This window comes from Myotis davidii, unplaced genomic scaffold, assembly GCF_000327345.1.
Source record: "Myotis davidii unplaced genomic scaffold, ASM32734v1 scaffold290, whole genome shotgun sequence".
NCBI lineage: Eukaryota > Metazoa > Chordata > Mammalia > Chiroptera > Vespertilionidae > Myotis > Myotis davidii.
The window spans coordinates 7,651,880-7,674,633 of NW_006285049.1; the positions used below are offsets into that span (position 1 = coordinate 7,651,880).

General features: G+C 35.3%; 1 protein-coding gene across 1 annotated transcript in view; it reads right to left on the reverse strand.

The window, feature by feature from the left end:
• The window catches only part of CNTN1 (contactin 1), a 298,926-nt gene that overhangs the window by 24,206 nt on the left and 251,966 nt on the right, over nt 1–22,754 (reverse strand). The window contains 6 exon segments of the mRNA XM_015558560.1: nt 5,526–5,682; nt 6,451–6,563; nt 8,979–9,165; nt 13,004–13,107; nt 15,114–15,348; nt 18,236–18,306. Of these exon segments, the coding sequence (XP_015414046.1) occupies nt 5,526–5,682; nt 6,451–6,563; nt 8,979–9,165; nt 13,004–13,107; nt 15,114–15,348; nt 18,236–18,306 (867 nt within the window).

Consider the following 22,754-nt stretch of genomic DNA (forward strand, 5'->3'; position numbering starts at 1 on the left):
TGGGTCTGCATGCAATAGTTACTGCAGCCATCTTGCAACCACAAAAATGACAAGTCTGAGAATGAAGCTGGTTATGAGCCTTCCCAAGTAAAGAAAGAGGGGGATACTGGTCTTTGATTATATTTTTGAGACACTGATTTCTCTAAGGTCTGAAGGCCACCTATCTCTCAGGCAATTCTGAATGGAGAGTTTGTTACTGACAGCTGAAAATATTCTAATACATACACAATGCTCGTCTATTTAAATTATTCTTTAATTAGATGTAATGAATCCTTGTTTCCTACTCTATTAACGTTGTAATTTGCCAACTTTGGGCAACACTAACAACCATCTGCTATCTCTATTTCTATACTCAGGCTGGTCTGTGTTGCAGATAGTATATAATTATGCCAACTGGTTCTCTGACAAATTTCTTATCTGACCTCAGCTGGTTTCTCAGTTTTGCTAGATGGTTTTTTAAAATCTATCTCCACCTGGCTTCACTTGGATAGATATAGCATGAACTAGCATGCCAAAATTGGAACTCCTAACTTTTCTTTTCCAATCATCTATTTTCAGTAGATGATTCTGTTAAAGTAGATAATTCTGTTGGCCATTTTAATAGATTATTTTGTTGGACAATCTAAATTCTTCAAGTTATGCCAAATACTTTTTCACACCCTTATGAAATCATCAGGAAACATTGTTGGGTCATCTTCCAAATAAATTCTGACTATAACTACTTCTTATTTCTTCTATGTGACCACATAGCCTTTTGTCTTCTAACTACCCTCCCTGTTTCAGAGATTCAGAGATTCTCCTCACCATTCATGAGATTCCTACTTTCTTCCAAAGAAAAACTAGAATAAGACTTCTAAAATATAAACCTGATCATGTCACTTCCTACCTTAAACTGTGTTGATGGATGGCTTCTCATCCCATTTAAAGAAAACTCTAAAGTCCTTAACAAGGACCTATAAAAACCATAAGATTCAGGTCCCATCTACCTCTCCAGCCTCATTGTACCCACTCTCCCCATCGCTTACTCATTTCCAGTCACACTGGTCACCCAGCTGTTTCTTGAACATCTAAGCATGTGCCTGGTATGTGTTCTAGTAGAAATAATTCTTCTTTCAGATAAATTACATGGACCATTCCTTCACTTCATTGAATTCTCTTTCCCACTGTTATCTCATCAGAGCAGGCTTTGGCTGCTGCTCTTATTGAAAACCTGGGCCCTACCGAGTCCTTTTCCATCACTCCCTACACACCTTCCTCTGCTTTACCGCTTCATTTTCTTCAGTTACCCTCAGATATTGTCCCTATCAGACAAAATATTACATTATTACAAAAATGATTAATTGATTCTGCCTCCTCCCTTTAGAATTTAAGCTCCATGAGGTTTGCTTAAAGAAATAAGACTTTTAACGCTACTATTTTATGGATGTTTTTCTCTTTAAATTACCAAGGAGCTGAATTTTGTCCCCTCAAAAATTCATGTGTTGAAGCCCTAATGCCCAATACATTAGAATGAATGGATTTAGAGAGAGTCTTTAGTTAAAATGAGATCATTAGGGTGGGCTCTAATCCAACAAGACTGGTGTTCTTATAAGAAGGGGCAGTTACACCATAGATATACACAAGGGAAAGACCACGTGAAAACATGTAGAGAAGATGGCCAGCTACAAGCCAGAGAGAGAGGCCACAGAAGTGAAACCTGCCGACAACTTGACCTCAGACTTCCAGCATCCAGAATTGTGAGAAAATAAATTTCAGTTATTTAAACCATCCAGTCTGTGGTACTTGGTTATGGCAGCCCTAGCAAACTAATATAGACCTTTCACATGCCAAATTCAATACCTTTCTTTAGTCCTTCACTTTTTAAATCCCCTTTTAACTTTTACAAGTTTGAAATAAATCATGCAAGTTAGCATATTTAAAAATATAATTAAAAATAACAAGAACAACAGCCTACCTGTATACTTTCCAGCCAGGCAAAGAAATAACATTGTTATCACCCTATAAGCTTCTTCCCGGTTGCCCTCTCCCCACTGTCCAGTCACAAGGCAACACTGTAATGAATTGTGTGTTAATCATTTTTTGCTGGTGAAGTTCTACTTATGCCATATATGTTCCCCATTTTTGTGGTCTGGTTATTTCCTATCTAAGACTACTATGTATATTAATTTATCTATCTATCTATCTATCTATCTATCTATCTATCTATAGGCTATTGTACAATATTAGAAACTCAAAAACAATTTTGGTTTTTGAAAATGCTTACAGAGGAGATATTTGCCAAATTAGTTATGTTAATATTGCATTTTAATCTAATAACATAGGAATTAAAAATAAACAATTTCAACTACCTTCTTGTTATCTTTATACTGTACTACTTAGGCATTGGAGAGAGGAACATGTTAAACATCTATCGGTTCCACCTAAAAAATGGTTTCCTAGCCATTCCACTTCTGCTACTGGGCCGAAGAGGACAAAGGGAAAACACAAAATGTGTTTTTCATCAGTGTTCAAGTCAGTGGCTTTGGTTATATAGTTTAACTTAATAGCTTGGAGTTACCAAAAATAATAGGTTAAATGTTTAGACTCCATCATCTGTGGTAACACCGGGATAAATTACAGATTTATTAGAAGACATAAAGTCAACAAAATGAATATATAGGAACTTTAAATCAAATGGTAAGATGCCTTACTTTTGTAGAACCCACCCGAGACTTCACCACTGCCCTCTTTCCAGGCCATACCATCATCATCTTTAATCATTCTATGATAATAACCTTATAATTCATCTCCTTACATCTTACTCCCCTACATATATATTTTTCCACAATCACCAAAGTGATTTTCAAGTACAAATATCTTATCATGTTTTTTCTACATTGAAGGTTTCTGTTGACTACTGCCTGCTCTTAGGAAGAAGTCCAGATGCTAAAATGTCCTTAAAAGTCTCCCTTAATTTGACTAAAATATCTGTACTCTGTTTAAGACTAAAAAGAAATATAAAAGCTCAAAATGTGCACATTCATACATAAATACTGAAGTACATGTTTCTCTGTGGATATTTATTTATGACCAAGAATACTCACCAATCTGTATTGTAAAATTTGTAGTGAAGTTGTAATAAGTCAAATTAGTATATTAAAATTTATAATAAAAATACTGTGGCTATCTTCACATTTTTTTAATTAGGCTCACAACGTTATATAAAAACAAAAGATTATTAATAGGAAATATAGAACTTATTAGAGATAGTATGCTAATGGTGAAACATTTGCAGCGTTACATATGCCTTGATGTGAGCTATAAACATGTCATAGGGAATAATTTATTAAGACAGCAGATAACAGTGCTCAGGTCAGAGAGAATGGAGTTAAAGATTACCATGTCCAATAAATGTTCTGTAATATCTCTCACATTACGTCTTACTCTCTGTAAGAACCAACCTCGTGGATTGGCCCATGGCACAATACAAATCATGAGCCTAATGGGAAGTGCATCTACATTCTAGATATCTAAAAAAGAGTTTAAGTTGCCCAAATTATTTTTAACTAAATTTTACTCTATGAAAATTCTAAGTTTACTCAAACATTGTTTGTTAAAACCCTGTCCTGTGCAGATATGTACCCTAGGTGCTGGGGATTCAAAGGCTAAACAAGTAAAAAGGAGCTTGTTCTCATGGAGCTTACATTCAAGTAACAATTTCTTCATTCAAGACAGGCAACAATATAAGTATACACGAATAGAGAATTTTAAATAGTAATAAATGTTATGAAGAACATAAAACAGTGATTCAATATGACAAAAAAATGGAGTAGTGGGTGATCTGACATTGAAAGCCATATAATTCTACTCTGAGGAGATGACATCTGAGCACAAACAAACATTACAAGAATGAGACTGCCACGCCAAGATCTGGAGAATTCCAGACAGCAGCAAGAACAAGCACAGATGCTTCAAGGTAGGAGTAATGTTGGAAAGTTCAAGCAGAGAAAGAAGATTGATGGAGCAAGGGAAAAATCACTTACTTGAGGTGAGAGAGTTTGGTGGGGCCAGATTATATAGGGCACACTAGGTCACAGTAAGAAATTTAGATTTATTCTATAGCATTTCTTTCTGAGAGGAGAGTGACATGATTTGACTCCCCCCAGCTGCTGCATAGAGAATGGACTAAAGGAAGACAAAATAAGAAGCCCAGAAAAATTTTAAAATTGCAGTTGGGCCAGTGGGGATGATTGTAATCTGGACTCAAAGGAATGTGTAAATACATAAGTGGTAGCACATTTTACGTATGTAAACTGTGCCTATGCATTGTGGGCAATCTATATTATAAAAAGCCGGTGGCAGTAATGCCGTAACAACATAATGACCAAACAACCGGTCATCAGGAGGTGCATTGATAGGTCTCGCGGTGCGGTGGGGGTCTGGGTCTCGCATGATTTTGCGCACTGGGCCTCTAGTAAATGAATATTTGTTGAATGAATGAATGGACAGCATAACTCATGTGAACATTAACCTAGCAATGTATTTTTGTAATTTCCAAATTTTCTAAAATGACATGATATTTAAACTAAAAAAGTTTCAATGTAAATTTTTTAAATTTACAAGAAAATCTAAAATTTCCATTTGTATTTCCATGCTTTTCTCACTATAAGATGATTTAAACAATTTACAAGTAAATCCAAATTATTAAAAATTCTAGAATGGTACCATTCACCAAATATCTAGTATTTCCTAATGTTAATTCTACAGTTTCTTTATGCAATTATGGTCAGACTAAAAAGTATGGCATTGTATTAAAGGATGTTTTATTAGTTTAATATGCAAATATTCATTATTTAGATATAAATCATGACATTCCAAATCAACTTTTTTTGAAGTTAGTTATTCTTGTATTTCAGTTTCTCATAACATTTTCAAATTAACATCAGTTTTTATTCTGTGTAATTAAGCTACATTATCCATCCAGGGTGAGAAAAAGTATTAAAATTTAAACAAATAATAGAGTTCTACAAATCCTAAAAAGGGAAGAAATCACTGACTCAAATATGTATTTTGAATTAACTATTGCTCTGAGAAAAATATTTTTTTCAGAGAAAGAATAGATATGCAGACAGAGAGATGATAAAGGAATCATGATTTACTATCTTTTTACTTTACTACTATATTGATATGTGCAAGACAAGAAAAAGGAGGTTAGAAGAATATTAACAATAGTCCAGTGAATTTCCTTTTGATATAAGAGAAGTTTGTTCATTATTATCTATTGCCCTAGTATTTTGTCTCATTTTAATACATTATAGTATTTTAATTATGCTTTAACACCCAGATAATAATCAACAAGTATGTGGTATATTGCAAATTTACTTTTGTGACTCGGAAGGAAAGAAATGTCAAGCTTCAGGGCATCCTTGACATTTCAAATCACTCATATTCATGTGAATATCAGTCCTACCTTTACTCTTGGGAATCCATGTAGCCTAGAAAATTACAAGTACCCAAATGAAATGGGTCTTAAATGACTGGCTTACCTGAAATTTTGACTTGAGACACCACTCCATCTCCTCCATCACTGTGTGCACGCACTTCCACAACATATTCTCCATCCCGAGGGATTGGAACTTCTATGGAGTGTTTATGAGTTGAATACAGTTTGCCATCATGCTGGCCATCAGGTCTATAGAGTACCTTAAGAAGTCCCAAAATATGTAAAATTAATAAAGTGGTACCAATGAGTGAATGCCCTAAACAGAATATTCTTACACTTTTATTAATAAAATTAGTCCTAGGGTAGCTATATGTAATAGTTTCTGGAAAATTAATGTTATTTTGCATTCACATAAATCAATTTCACCTATATTTTAGGATTATCCAAGAGAATGTGAATTTTTTTTAGATGACTTAAAATAAAGATTGTGAAGAATGTATTTTTTAAAGGAAGTAGTACAAAAAGAGGGCTCTTTCAATAAATTGAAGTAGTCCAAAAAATTGCTTTACAATTTAAAACGTTTTTCACAATATTTCTAACATTTAGTATACAACGAAAAATGCGAGAGGTGTGATATAGAGAATGTACAGAAATAATATTTTTCTCTTTTGTTCATTTATAGATGGCAACTCAATACATCAAAGAGTTCGCTGTGTGCTGGGAAACTCTATCTTAATCATTGTGGAACAAAAGTGGATTATTTATGTCTCTGTTCTTCAGGCATGATTATTCTAACAACTTTAAAGCAGTTATTTTATCTGGCTCACTTGATGCATCATTTTCTTATACTGCACTGAAAACCTTTTCTCATTTCAAAATTTATCATAGCACTGTGTCATCTGATACTGTTACACAGCTAGAATGGGAAAACTGAATGGATTTTGCAGAAACAGCAAAAAGTCCAAACACCAGTCCCCTTTGTAAGACTGAAGCTTGTGGAGGGAATACTCGAGTAATCTTTTATCTACCTTATATCCTGTCACTGTAGATTCATTTGATAGTGCGACCACATGATCCCAGGTGATTATGTACCGTGAACCAGACCTTATAGAACTGATGATTCTTGGCGGCTGGCTTGGAGCTGTGAAAAGTAATAATATGCAATTGACCATCACACTTCCAGCTTTAGTTCTGCAAGCTGCATTGTGTCAGGAATTATGCTGATGCTAATAATGTGACAACAGCAACAGCTAATTTTGATGATTGCTTCCTATATGGCAGGCACTATGCTAAGCACTTTATAACCCATGGTCCTGTGAGGTAGATAATATAACTTTTGTCATCCTCTCATCATCCTTCACTCGAGTTTCTTTTTGAACCAATCTTATGAAACTGCTGCTCTCAAGGTTATCAATTATGACAACGGGGCCAATTTTAATGGCACTTTTTTAATTCTTTTTTTAATTTAATATTTTTGAAGCATTTCACATAATTGGTCTTCTGATTCCTTCTGGAATTTAATTTTTTTCTTAATTCATGATCCTTTAAAGTCTATTTCTGCCTCCACCTCTCTGGCTGCTCTTTTTCATCACCAAGCTTTGCTGGCTCCACATTCTCTGCTCAATTTTTACATGTTGGAATGACACAGGACCTGATCCTGAGCACCCTTCTCTCCTCTATGTATCTTCCCTACTTCTTACACCTGGGACCATAGCTGCATGTACTCACAATTCTATCTCTAATCTTTGTCATAAGCTCTAAACATACATGTGCAACTGAAGATCTCTACTTTAATGTTTCAAAGTCTTCTCAAATGTAATAAAATCAAGATGGGATATCTGTAATGTACCCCCAGATGTGCCTCTCTAGAAGTCTTTCACAATTAAATCCCCAGTTTCTCAAACAAAAATCTAGTTATTCAGTTTTTCATTCCATTCATTGTCAACATCCAAACAAGCAGCAAGATGTCAATGCTGCCTGCAGAAAATGTTCTATTTCTCCCTGTGATTACTTAGTTCTGACCACCACCATTTCTTTCCTTGACTACTAAAGTAATGCCCTGATTGGCTATTCTGCTTACACTCTTATTCATCACTACCTACTGTCCATCTAGAACCCAGAATGATTTCTTCCAAATATGTTAATTAGGTATTACTCTCAACTTTAAATTCTTCCAGTGGCTTCTTATACTTAGGAATAACTCAAACTCTTCACTATGACCTACAAGGCCATTCATTATTTGATGCCAACATACTTCCCCTTCTCACCTCAGAACTTATATCCTGGCCCCATTGGCCTTTCTAGACTTAAAACATATCAAACTCTTTCTGCCTAAAGGCTTTGCACTCATTATTTTCGCTACCTGAAACAACCTCTCACCTCCCGCAGCCCCAGTATTCACATAGTGGGTCCTTATTATTACTCATATCCAAGCACCAATGGTATCTCTCAAAGAGGCCACTCCTGACCACCCAATGGGAATTTGGTTCTTGCCAAAATCAGTTTCAATTTTATCATCTGTTTATCCACTTTATTGTCCTATCATCTGATATTATCATATTTATTTGTCATAGATTTAGTTTTATTTTTGTTTTGTTTTACTCTCTCCTGCCAATTGTTGGTAATCCCATGAGAAAAGACTATAAGACTAGTTTGATGTCTTCTGTATCCTCAACACCTAGAACCGTGCTGGGCACTTAGCATACTTTAGATGAATAAATAAATGGAAAAAAGAACAAAGAAGTAAATGTTCCTTTCACAAATTTGAAAACTGAGGTTTAAAGATGTGAAGTAATTTGTCTTATCATCACACATTTCTCTGAGTGGCAGAAACAGATCCAACACCCATGTGTGATACCACAGTCTGGCTCTTACCACCATGTTCTTTTAGAAGTTTCTTTTTTTTCAAGTAAACTTCATAAATTTTTAAAACTATAATGCTAATCACATCTTCGATTAATTGCAAAACTCCCTGAATAGAAATTCTCCTATTTGAAATATTCAACTTGATTCAAGAGATATCAAGGTAAAGCCATGGAGATGAGAATGACCAGATCATCTGAACAGTGATCATCTGAACAGTGATCTTGCTGTATGAACAATGAGAGCATGTGGTGATAAGGGAGTAAATGTAGTGCTACAGCATTGTACTCAGCAATGATGAACGTTCGTAAGTCAACACAAAGAAGAAAAAAGAAGCAGAATTTAATTTTTTTCATGCTGTCGATGTATTTCTATGAAAAGAAAGTTTGAAATAACAATGAATAAAAATCAGTTATCTAATGGTGGAACATTTTGAGGGGCATTGTTTCAAAGGGAGGTTCTGTAATTTTATTTCTGAAATGGAACATTAATGTTTAAAGGCATTCCCCATATTTTTTCATCATTGACATTAACTATCCATGTTTCTTTAAATTTTTGTGTGTGATTTTAAGGAAAAAAGAAAATCAAATGTGCTAAGACTGCTAGGTAATAAATTTCTCTCAAATGTACTTTCATCGTGATGGAACCGATTGCTAGTTTTTGACAAGTCTGAAATGCAAATGTTCAGACTCACGTGCTTTCTTGGTGAAGGTCTCAATCATCTCACTGGGAGGCCCACACCCGGCACTATTGCACGCCCTGACGTCCACAGAGTACTGGGTGTCCGGCAGGAGGTTCTCCAGCCTGGCCGAGTACTCTTGGCTGTTGACTTGAACTCTGTGTGCAGCTGCTTCTTTGTCATGAGCTGACCAGTACCGAATCTGCAAACATTCAAGTTGAGTAACAGTTTATCACGATGCAGACACTTAAATTGTGAAAAGTTCTTTTCAGCCGACTCTGTCACTATTGATGCCAACCATTATATTGTCAAATATTTCTTAGTGCTATTTACATTTCTAGCAGTCTTAGACCATAGCAAGGCTTACAATGCAGATGATTAAACTTGTCAAAGACAAATCAAAAGCTCATATGATTGCTTTAAATAGTCCTACAATGACAAAAACAAAACCCACAACAATATCTGCATAAGGTTTACCTTCAAAATGTCAAATCTTTCTGTGGAGGCATTTGCCACAATAATTTTTATCTATTTCCTGTTTTATTTCTGTTCACATGACTTCAAATTTGTTATGAGCCATTGATAAAGCAGTTTGACAGTAACACAAACTTTTTTGACAAAAATAATCATCATGTAGCCTAGAACACACCAGAGATATAACTTCCTGCTATCTCATTTCAGTAGCAGGAGTATATTATTTACTTTGAACCTGCATAGATGCCAGATAGGAAAGAAATATTACACTTAACAACTTGAATAGATGTAGAGGTTATTTACCTTTAAAATAATTTTTTAAAAATTCTATCCATGGTGTGATTAGAAATGATTACTTTTACCAACCAAAGTATCAATGACAACCTTCCTTGTCTCTTAAAGTTTAAGTAAAAGTAAGTTTTCATTATAATTTTAATTTTCATTATAATTTTCATTCTTCAAACAAGATGTTTCCTTGGTCAGAAATCTATAATTATATCTAAGTTATAAGTAAAAGGAAAAGTCATTTATAAGTATACTAGTATTTGACAGATTTTCAATGCCCTGTCTATAAAACAATGGCATTTTAATTTCAAAATTAAGCAAAGTGACTTACAAATAATATCTAACATTTATATAATCCTGAGCTTTTCCTTTACATAAAACATATGAAACCACTACAAAATGGAACTGGATGCTCAAATTCACCTGGTAACAAAGTGAGGTTTATGTGTAGAATGAACACTTCAGAACAAAGGCTAGCTACCAATTGCTTATTGGTTTCTTTGCAGTCTTTTTATTTTGTTTACAATATTATTTTCTGATCACAGTATTTTGATAGAAGCTCTTTGGCATTTCCATCACCTGACCAAGAGGATGGCCAGGGCCGAGGACTGGAATTGCACCTAGTGACTCCAGAGGCACAACTTGGCTGGCAGAGAAAAGGCTTCCTCAGGAGGGGCCCCCCGGAGAAGGCATGCCTTTCCTGGGGCCGGAAGTGCTCAGGCAGGGACTACACTCATCTGAGGAGGAGGAAGACAGCCTACATTTTAGTGGACATTTGAACGAGGTGATACATAGGCTTCTTCCACTGCCTGACGAAGAAATAAATGAACATTTACATTTCTAATAAAACGCCAGGTACTGCATAGGCTCATCCACCTACAAAATCTCCTCAATAAACCTAGGATGGCAGTGTTCACTCTGTTTTGCAGCAAACAAAACTGAAATCCCTGGGGTGCATCCATTTTTACATGCATGCTTGCTGACTGAACGTTTACCACATTTTGAAGTCTTCATTCCATGGTAACATTTTTTTTTCTATCCAGTTTAAGAGGAGGAGCTTTTAAACTAGATTAATATAACAAAAGCCATTTCTAATGAATACTATGCACTTAAATGAGTGATAAAATATTTCTGCCATCGCATCCAAAATTCCATGGGGCATTTTGGCAATGCAAAAGGAAAGAACCCTAACTGATATTTATTTCCCAATTAAAAAGTTTATATTCTGATTATTGTCTGCATTCATTGATGCCATTGTATTGCTTCCAACCTCATATTTAGTTTATACTCTGCCTGTTGGAAGTTATAAAACAGTCAATATATAATTATTAGGCAAAGACAATATATAATCATCTGGCATGTTTTTAACAAAGTAAAATATACATTTAGCACTTTGACTAAATGAGTGAGTTATATATTAAATAACATTTTTTTCTCTTTTTTTATCACTTAGGAGGGAATCTATATAATAAAAGCCTAAGGGACCGTTACACTAAATGACCAGAATGACCAGGAGCTGGCCCCTGGTGGTCAGTGTGCTTCCACAGGGGGAGCACCACTCAACCAGAAGCTGGACTCGTGGCTGGTGAGCACAGTGGTGGTGGCAGGAGCCTCTCCCGCCGCCGAGCAGTAAGGAGCAGTGAGCAGGCAGGAGGTAAGGTGTGAGGTGTCCTGGACTGCCAACTTAGGCCCGATCCCAACAGGGAGTGGGCTTAAGCTGGCAGGCAGACATCCCCTGAGAGGTCCCGGCCTGCGAGAGGGTGCAGGCCAGGCTGAGGGACCCCTCCCCCCCAGTGCACGAATTTCGTGCACCAGACCTCTAGTAGTAATATAAATGAAGAAAAAAAATCCTATGGTCCAAAATAGCATTCAAACGCCAAATATTGATGTCTTCTCTCAAGATACCTTGGACTTGATTATTATAAGGGCTTGTAACATCTGGTGAATTTCTCTCCCCCATTTCTTTTCTAATAGCTGTAAATCTATTTGTCAGCTTAATAAGTTATGAATATTGGGTCTTCTCAGTCTGTGCCTCATTTTACTCTCTAAACTTCAGCTGAACTCTTTAGAAGATTAACTAAAGATATGTTGAGATAGCCTCAAATCATAACCTAGAGTACCAACAAAGAAAAAGAAAAAAACCTTTCTGTCAGTTTGTGAGTTCATAACTAAAAATGTGGGTGGGTTCTGTGGTTACCTTTCAGAATCATGGCTTTGAGAAAGCCAGGTTATAACACTTTATTTGATCATGCTTCAGTATCTATGTTAACACGCAGAGAATATTTATTTAGTGCCTACCATGTGCCCAGCACTGTTCTGGCACTAAGAACAAAATAGACAAAAGCCTGCCCTCATGAAACAAATATTCCATGGACAGATGAAGAAGGGGAGAACAAGAATTGAGAGGACAAGCTGTCGAGGGCAAGCCGGGGGGGGGGGGGGTGTGTGCAGCTTACTGCCTGCAGCTCAAGAGGGCACTGAGTATAACATAAAAAAGTCTGTCGTTTGGCATAAAGCCTTGAACTCTGAATCAGATAATCTGAGTTTAGACCCTGCTCTGAGGCTTTTCATCAGTGCTGAGGCAAGTCATTGAATTTCTTTAGCATCCATTTGCTCATTTGCAAAGGTAAGATGATGCCAATCTTTTCTTAATTTTCACTATGCTTAAAAATGTGAGATGACTTCACTTTTCTTACACAACAAGTCTAATTTTTAGTTCTATATCAAAGACCCCAACTATCATTGTAGCTTCAATTTTTTTCAGGTTTTACTCCCTTTGACTAAAACAAGTTACCTTTCTATCTGGCTAATACCTATTAGTCCTTCAAGATCAGTTCAAGGGAAGTTTTCTTTAGGACATTTTGCGTGTTACCAATTTTCTGTTTCATAGGTCACATATGAGACACCTAGTGGGTATTCTATAATTCTTTCCTTTAGAAGTAGAACTACTGAGCCAAACAGGATGAAGAATTTAAGGATGCTTTTATGAATTACCAAAATGTTTTCCAAAATACTTAAAATTTGCTTTTATGAGAATGTTTGCCTTAACCATGGATGCTATTATCTTAGATTTTATTTTGGCTAATTGTTTGTCAACACGTAGGACTCTACATCTCTCCTAGATAGGAACCTCTGCTTTACTACTAGCAATTAGTTTATAAATGCCCAACATATTAAACACAAGAAGTTTAGTGGTAGTTGCCATGTACATCAATGGGACACAAAACATTGAAGGATGAAACGTCGATATATTCATTTAGCTTGATAAAAACGGAACTCACCTGATAGCTTTCCACTATTTTATCTACAACGTGCTCCCAATGAACAGATATCTCAGAAGATGATAGGACTTTTACGCCTACTCCTGTTGGGGCCTCACTGGGAGCTGAAATTTGATGAAAATATTATATTCATATAAAAGATGTCTATATTATAAAGTTCATATAGCGCCATATACATTTTAATATTTTAAATAGGTTTAATATTTCCAAAATAAAATAGTTCCAATAATTTCTTTACCTCTTTCTCTGTTTTTCTAATGTTTATTTTATGGTCATCGGTGACACATGCACACAGATATCCATATATACAAATTTTGTAAAAATGCTTTCTACTTCTTTTATCATATATACAAATTTTATTCATATATACAAATGTGAATGTAAACATACATATACACATACAAATACACATGCACAGACACTTTTATAAAATAAAAGCTTCATGGATTTCTCTGATATCTGTGAGCAAGAACAACACTATTTTTTAAAAGTTTTTTCCAAGTAACCTGCTTAAGAAAGCCTGTGGATGCAAATTGAAATTCATTATTTTTAGCTTATTAACTCTACATGATCAAAAACAGGAAATTTGGTGTTCATTATAATTAATTTTCAGCTTTCTCATACTTTCTATTTATATGAGCTAAAGACACACAGCAATACTGCCCTCTTTCTCTTTTATGTTTCAGCTATTTTTTAGATCCTTTCAACAAGTTGTGACATCCACTGCTTCATGGGCTCGGGGAACTTTTGTAAACCTAATCTTTTCTCTGGGCATCAAGTCAAATATGTATCAAATCAGCCTCTGTTCAATAAAGAGGAAAAAAGTAATTGACAACCCTTATGAAATGTACACAAAGAAACTAAGGAAAGCTTTAAGCAGGAGTGATCAATTTTTATTGTCTTTTATTAACAAAGCATAATCCTCTTTTATGTTAAAAATGTCCTGCATAAGAACACTGTTCACTTTCCAAACCAAGATAAATATGTGGTACTGTGATTAATTTCTTAGTAGTAAAAAACAATAAAACGATGAACACGTACAAGTTGCGACGCATGCAGGTTTTATGAGACTTGTGAAACATTTAGGAGAGAAATATATTTTATACGGATAGCCATGACTAAAGAGATGACAGGAATGGGTTTTTGCCCGATTACTTTAACATCAAATAAAGCAATAAAAAATTGATGTTGGGTGGGAACATAACTTGTAAAAATGCTTTCTACTTCTTTTTTCTCTGTGAGATGTACTCATGCTGCTTAAACTATTAACATTGTGCCATTATATTTCTGCTGAGTCAGAACAAGCCTAGAGAATGTAAGTTCTTACTCAGGACTAAGAAGTCCTGAATTGATTATAAAGTTAAATAATTTCTGCTTTTTGTTCATTCTATGTATTTAGTTAACTAACTGAAAGAAGTACATGTGTTTATACAGTCACACATACATACATATATGATTGCCTTACATGTTTGCATTGGAAGTAAAAATCATGAGATGATTTCAATACATACCAATTAGTGACAGTATTTGTATTTTTATCTCTAAATAGACTTCTAAATTTTTTATCAGTTCAAGAAAAAAATTTCAACTGGCGTTCTGACTTCTTTAGCATAGATTTATGCATAGGTTCCCTTTATTAAAATTCTAGCACTCTACTGTAATAACACAAACTTATATAAATGTTGCAATTGTACAGATTTGTTTAAAAGGGGGAACTTTTTACCAAAAAATGTTAAGAAATTTCTAAATAGGAAATCTCATGAATGCATAGACATACTAAATTTCCAATCAAGTATGGAGAATTTCTGATTGTAAAATTATAATCAGAGGGCCAGGAACAGGGGTCTAAGCCAGCTATTTTGATGGAGATATCCTAACTACCATAAACATGATAAAAAAATGAAAAAAAGATTTTGCAACTTTCTTGTCATTGATGGGGAGAGATTCACATTTTAATTTGGCTCAAAATAATACTCATTCACTACATGTATAGTGTCATAAAACTCTCCTAATCAGTAAGGTCCAAAAGACAGCAAATGAAATGCCTACCAGAGAACTAGGCTCCTCCCCCTCTCCTTGTCGAGTTAGTAAGGTCTTATTTTTTACCTACCGTCTTGCGCTGAATTAATGACGGCTATGAGGCTGTATGGTCCATCTCCTTTATTGTTGAAGGCCTTGACTTTGACTTGAAATGCAGTGAAAGGCCGCATGGTCTCATCTTTATGGACATATCGTCCAATATCTGGATTAGTAACCGTGACTTTTTTCCATTCTTCCCCATCAAATGGCTTAAATGCCACTACGTAACCGAAATTGTTGCCATAGTGGTATTCTCTTGACAAAGGCTAAATAGAATTTGAAATATTAAATAGGTTTAAGCAATACATTTAACAAAAGGAAAAAATCCTATACCAATAATAAGAATAATAATGATACACATGGAAGCATGCTTTTTGTAAAAAACATATTCTTAGTTTATAAGTTAGGGCTGCCTGAAAATTCTAGGCTAAAACATCTGATGACTTCACTTTCCAAGTCTGCAATTCTTGGAACATTCCTTGGGGGGGGGGGGGGGACGGGTGTCCCCCTCCGGGCCTTTGTACTTTTAGTTCCTTCTACCTTGTACCAAGGATGCTCTTGCATATGTCAGAAGAGCCCCTCCCTCACTTCCTTGAGGTAAAATTCACTTACTTGTTTCCCTGGCCAGAGGATTGGCCATTTCCACGCTCTTTCTATAATCCTCCATAACTCACTTCTGTGCTCTATTTTTTTCTCTTTAACTCTATCATGATATACGCCATGTATTTTACTTATTATCTACTTTTAAGAGGGCAAAGCTTTTGTCAGTTTGATTACCTCTCTATCCATTGTGCCTAGATCTAAACCTCAAGTAGTATTTATTCAATGAATGAATAAATTAATTTTAGAGTTGAAAGACAGTAATGGAACTCTGGAATATCTGTCTTCTAATCAAACAATAGAAACTGGCCAGAGGAAAAACAGAAGGCAAAAGGAGGAAGGGCTAACATTGCACTCATCGGTAGGAGGCTGGCTTTGGGACTGTATGGCTCCAGTGCTGAAGTAAGTGTTCTGTTTTACATTATTCTCTGAGTTTCTTCAATTTCCCAATAAAGAAGTCTGTGTTAACGCTGCCAGTTCATTATTTGTAAACACTGGCTTATTGCTAATTCTAGAGAATACTAATAATTTAGTCATCTTTAGCCAATAAGGGAAATGTGCAAATTGCATATTTATAATTTTTTTTTAATCAGAAAATCCAACTTCAAATGTCTCAAGGAAAATTCTTAAATGTAACATAGCTGCTTGAATATACCTATGCTTAACATGAATACATAAAAATGTAAAAAGTTCAAAGGGGAGAAGAAGTTGTACCTGGCTGTACAGTATACAGTTGACCCTTGAACAACATGGGGGCCAGAGGTGCTGACCCTCTGGTTCAGTAAAATATATGCATGTAACTTCTGACTCCCCAAAATCTTAACTACGAATAGCCACTGTTGACTGGAAATCCTACCAATAACAAACTATTGATTCATACATATTGTGAATGTTTTATATTGGATTCTTAAAAAAGTAAGCTAGGGAACTGTTATTAAGAAAATCATAAGGAAGAAAAAATATATTCACAGTATTCATTGAAAAACTGTGCACACCAGTGGACGTGGGCAGTTCAAAGCCATGTTGCTCAGGAGTTACTTATAGACATCCTGAAACATGACCCAAGAATATAGAAAATGTGATTTTAGATTATTAGAGTATATCCGGTATAGCCTAACATTACCAAAACAGTTTAAATTTTTGTATTGCTAGTTCTCTACTTTGTTTATGTAATTAAAAGTATAGCAGATCGCCTACGGAGCTTTCAAAACTTCCAGCCAGTGTAGCTCAGTGTTCGAGCATTGACCCATGAATCAAGAGGTCACTAGTTAGACTCTCTGTCAGGACCCATGCCTGGATTTCAGGCTCGATCCTCAGTAGGGTGTTGTAGGAGGCAGACAATTGATATTTCTCTCTCTTCAATGTTTCTATCACTGTGTCCCTCTCTCTAAAATCAATAAAAACATATTTAAAAAATTAATGATTTTCAGGCCTTATTCCTAGAAATTTTATTTCAAATTTTTAGAATAGGATTTCTAATTCTGATTCTTTTTTTTTTTTATGAAATCCCCATCTTATCCTAAAGCTGATATCCAAGAACATCAAGCCTTATAAAAAAAAGTAAGATGTTCTTAATTTTTTAAAATTTTCTGCACTTTTGTATGTTACATGGACGCTAAAATTTACTTATAAATAATTTGAGATTTGGACAAGCAAAAAGCATTTTTTTTCTAAATCTTCCTTAAAAATGTGATTTAAGTGCCAAGTATAAAACCTGACTACATAACAAAGAGTAAAGTCAATTTTTGCTAAATACCTACTTTTATATAAATCAATTTGATTGATGGAAAGAATAATACCTGCCATTGTTCATGCGGTTTTTGAAATTCTTTAGAGCTTAGGTTGTATCATTTTACTATCTGCAGTGATTAAATCCTGAAAATATTTAATGAACACACGGAGCTAGATAACATATGGTAGGTAGATACACGTCAGATGTCTATGTCACACAAGGTGATGCTTCCCCACCCCTGCATCTCTCTCACTTCAAAATTCCAGCCAAGACGCATTGTTTTTCAGACATTATCATCTCTGAGGTGGAACTTCCCTTTGGGTTATAAAAACTCAATACAGCGTTTTTGATACCTCAATAAAACACACTTGGGAGACTTCTGAGACTGATCTATCATGATTGATTGCACTTAGTGACCAAAGTATGTCTCAAGTGGGAAACAAACTCCAATTACAAAAATAAAAACTTTTTATTAACCAAATCTTTGGAGTTTTGAATGTCCAGGGAAACTGCTATCATTTACAGTTGGGTTACCAGGTAACAATGAGTTAAAAAAAAAAAAGTCTGGAATCAGATAGTTGAAAGTTGGTTAAATGTTTTGGCCAATAGTTCCCTCAGCATCAAGAATCTATTTCTGCACACTAAGCCATAGTAAGCCAGGTAAGATCTCACATGTATTTAAGAAAATGAAATTTTAGTAATTTACTTTGCTTGTGCTTTGGGCATTGTTTTTTATTTCAATTTATTTTAGGAAACAAAATGGGTTTGAGACTAAGTCCAGGGAAAGCAGCCTGTAATAAGTACAACTGGTTAAGACTCACCGCCCATGTGATGGTCAGCTCCCTGTTGCTTCCTCCTCCACCTCCTACATCTGAAGGAGCCACATTAGGTGCTGAAACAAACAAGCAAACCACAAAATATAGAGGCTACAGAATGTCCTGCTGATGGTAGAGTTCTTATTCACTACAGAAACTGTACATTTTTAATTTCCCTGGGAAAGACAAACTACACATGAGATCCACTCAATTATAATAACAACTAGAGGCCCAGTGCACAGATTCGTGCACTGGTGGGGCCCCTCAGCCTGGCCTGCACTCTCTCAAAATCTGGGACCCCTTGAGGGATGTTGGACTGCTGGTTTCGGCCCAATCCCTGCAGGCCCACGCCAAGTGGCAGGCGGCTGGGGAAGAGCCCAAGCCCAGATTGGACATTGCATTGCTCCCACTCATGCTGGGGAGAGGCTCATGCTGCTGCAGCTACACTCGCCAGCCATGAGACCAGCGTCTGGTGCCCATTGGCGAGATGAGTGGCGCTCCTGCTGTGGGAGCGCACTGACCACCAGGGGGCAGCTCCTGCGTTGAGCATCTTCCCCCTGGTGGTCAGTGCACATCATAGCGACCGATCAACAGGTCATAATGGTCACTTAGGCTTTTATATATATAGATGCCTCACTGTAGCTGTAATAACCTATTTTACTGCCCTGATAACAACTGATTCAGTGCCATACAAATGTGCCAGCCTTCTGCAGGAAAGGATAAAGTAAATTTGCCTTCCCCCATCTTCATTTAAAAATTTTTTTCTGTGTCCTTTCATTTAATACGATTTTGAAAGATTAGATATACTTCATTGGAAAATATTTCAGAGCTCGTGGACTACTTAACAACTAACTGGTGTGTTAGTTTTATACTTCAATCTATAAATAACTGTTAAGAAATGGTGCATATGCACTAACATAGGATAATGTTCCCCCCAAATATCTGGAAATATTAGAAATCTAATATCATTCCTTGTGTTCCCACTTCCAATTCCTAAAGCTCTTCTGGAACATTTCCCCATCAGTGACCCCAACTCTCCCCAATCCCATCCTCTTCTATCAACACTTCAGTTTTCAGTCTCCCTACTTTACTTTTTGCAGTCTCTTCATCCTTAAAAGTCATATTGTAATACTGCTTTATACTTAGTCTCCAAGCCATCACTAAACAGAAAATACGAATGAATAGATTACTGTTTTTTATTTTTTACTCTGTAATCACATTTTAACAACCCACAACCTGTTTTCCATGTCATATTTCTAAAATTGCTCTCCCCCCAAATCATAAAATTGCTTATAACTGCAAGTTCAATGGCCTCTTCTTTGTTTTTTCTCCAACAACTTTCTCCTTAAAAGTCCTTCAGGGTAGGTGCTGCATTTTACTGGGTTTGGATACTGCATTTCACTGTAAGCTGTATTTCATTGGATTTGCATCTAATTGGAGATGTATAGACATTAAGCATAGTTGTCCCTTCACTTGAGGTACTTGGAGACCAGCTACCCAGCTACATCGATGTCTGTGTTTCTACAGGGGACATACATTTTCCTGCACATATGGTCTGGCTCCAATCTGAGATATCATTCCCAGATTTGTTAACATTAAAAAAAAAAAATGAAACATCAGTTCTCTTTTGAGTCTCCAAATGCCTCCCATATAGGAAATAGTCACACTTCCTCAGAGTACTCAAAGCAAGTTGTTCATTTACCCAACTGCAAACCCTAACAAATAATTGTGATTCAAAGATAGATACTTCAAAAGTTCTCCTAATATTAGCCACATAAATTCCCTGGTGAAGTATATACATTAATTGTTCATATACAAAATGCATGTTTTTCCTTAGACTTGTAAAACTATATCATGATTTCCTTTTCTGATGGAGAAATTTATCTGAAGTTGGAGAGATTTTAATACTTAACTCTCACCATATGAGCGGTAGAAATGAAATTAAATTCACAGATGTTAAAAGATAATTTCCTTGTAGCACTTTAGATAAAACTCAGATTGAAGGCTGGTATATTAAACTTCTAGAAACGCTCTGAACCCCATAACTCATATTCTGAAGTTAAAGCTCTCCATGCTATAAACAAAGAACATGCTGTGTTGTATTTATGAATAAATCAAATTTTGTGTTTAACTATACATACAAGTATAATGGTCAAAGGCAAATACTCTCAAAAATAACCCTCAAGAGTAACTTATTATACTGCAATTTATTTAATTAAATAATGCCTTCACCAGGACAAGTCTTATTTTCCAAATCATTTCATTGCAATACTTTCTATTATAACTAATAGTAACCTTTTTATTTAGAACAGAGCTAAATAATGGAGTATATTTACATTATATTGAATATTTCTTTTTCCATTTTAAAATGCTTGTCTTAAGCTCTTTTTAACATCCTTCGAATAACTTACTCAAGATTGATTTTTCTCATCAAAAGTTACCCATTGAACTCAGGATGCTTAAGTAAGACAAGCAAAAGCACAGAAATAAAAGTAACTATATGTCATAATAAAGTGTTTTTATATCTGTCTCAGATAAATTATTGACAGTTTCCTCTGTTTAGCTTTGAATGTGCAGTTGGAGTCTTAGCTGCTAAGGGACAGTGTTCCACCGGTGGAATTGACACAGCCTACACATCTGACTGAATCTGAGAAGAGAGCAGCTCCATGCCCACATTAGCTTCCGGCCCTGCAGGACCAGGCGGTCTTGGCCAAGTAGGGATTCCTTTCAGGGAAGTAAATCATCAGAAGCACAAAGAAGCTTATTTAACTTTGGGCTTCAGGGTATTTAGCAGTGAACAAACTAGACATTCTCTTAACAATAAATCATTGAAAAAATTTAAACAAATATTTAAGAAAATACAGAATTACTGAATTAATCATGAATAAACAATATTTATAATTTTACTGTGAAAGGTTAAAAATAGTGATGTTTTTTAACCTGTCCTTTTGCCATGATTTCAGTCTAACAAGTGATCCCCTAACGCTGTTTGTAAGAGTGCGGCTTTATTTCAGTCATACGTCTAAAATATATCTTAAAAGAAAATCAAGCCAATGCCCTGACTGGTTTTCTTCTTTTTTTTTTCCTGTGGAAAGAAACTAATGCTGCCAATTTTACTGTTAGATTTGAATGCTTAAATAATTTGAATATAAGTACAATAGTCTATTCACTTTATCTATTATCTATTCATTTTACTCAGTTTCAGTTGCCGATGGGCATTTGCAGTGCGAAAATATTACATGTAAAATTCCAGAAATAAACTATTTGTAAGTTTTTTTATTTTGTTTTTTACAGTTTGTAAGTTTTAAATTTTGCTTTGTTTAAAACTCTTGTTTAGTGTGAATAGTGTGTAGTGAGATAGAACCTCTTGTTGTCTTGCTAGGACGTTAATCCTCCCTTTATCCAGGGTAAACACACAGTATATACCACCCGCCCATTAGCCATTTAGTAGCCTTCTTGGTTATCAGACTGTAGTGGTATGGCAGTGTTTGAGTTCAAGTAACCTTTAATTTTTTTTAAAGAGACTCAGAATTGTCAGCTAAATAATGCTCTAGAGCAGGGGTGGGCAAACTCTTTGACTCGAAGGCCACAATGGGTTCTTAAACTGGACCGGAGGGCCGGAACAAAAGCATGGATGGAGTGTTTGTGTGAACTAATATAAATTCAAAGTAAACATCATTACATAAAAGGGTACGGTCTTTTTTTCAATAGTTTTATTCATTTCAAACGGGCCAAATCCGGCCCACGGGCCGTAGTTTGGCCACGGCTGCTCTAGAGTCTAGAAAACCAAGTGGAGTAAAGTCTTTCATCTGCTTTTTTCTGTCCTTAAATATATATTATTTTTGAAAAGGTGTTAATATTCAAATGAACTATGTAATATTTGCATATTTAAATGGGAACAACTCTTTTTTTAATTCTTAATATCTCCTGGTCTGATGGTGGAACACATTGTTAACACACCAAATGTGTCCATCCTGTTAATATCAGTTCTTTTCCATAGTAGGTAAAAAAAATATACAAGCCAAGATAGTTCGCAATAATATGAATGTCTTAGGAACTTATCAGGCTGAAATTTTAAGTTTATTTAGTCTTCATTCTCAGAGTTTATTTTAAAAAAATTTATTTCACATCTCTTTTTACAACATATTATTTATTTATTTAAATTACAGTTTCCATTCTTTTTTTCTTCTACACATAATTTTGAGCTCCAGTTATAAACACTGTGCTGTGTTAAGCACAAAAGATAACGAGTAAAATCTGATTCTAGTCTTGAAGAAGCTTTTAGAATAAATTAAATATTTACAACTAATTTAAATTCAATCTAACAAAATCCTTCATTGATATGTTTCCTCAGTGAATGAAGCCCAGTTTAATAAAAGATTCATTTAGAACTTAGAAATGATTTTTGCACACCACACCTAATTGGATACTTAGATCAACACTTTGGAATAAGCACAGTTGACTCTTGGAAAACATGGGTTTAAAGTCCTTCTTTTGAAACATATTAAATTATATATATATATAT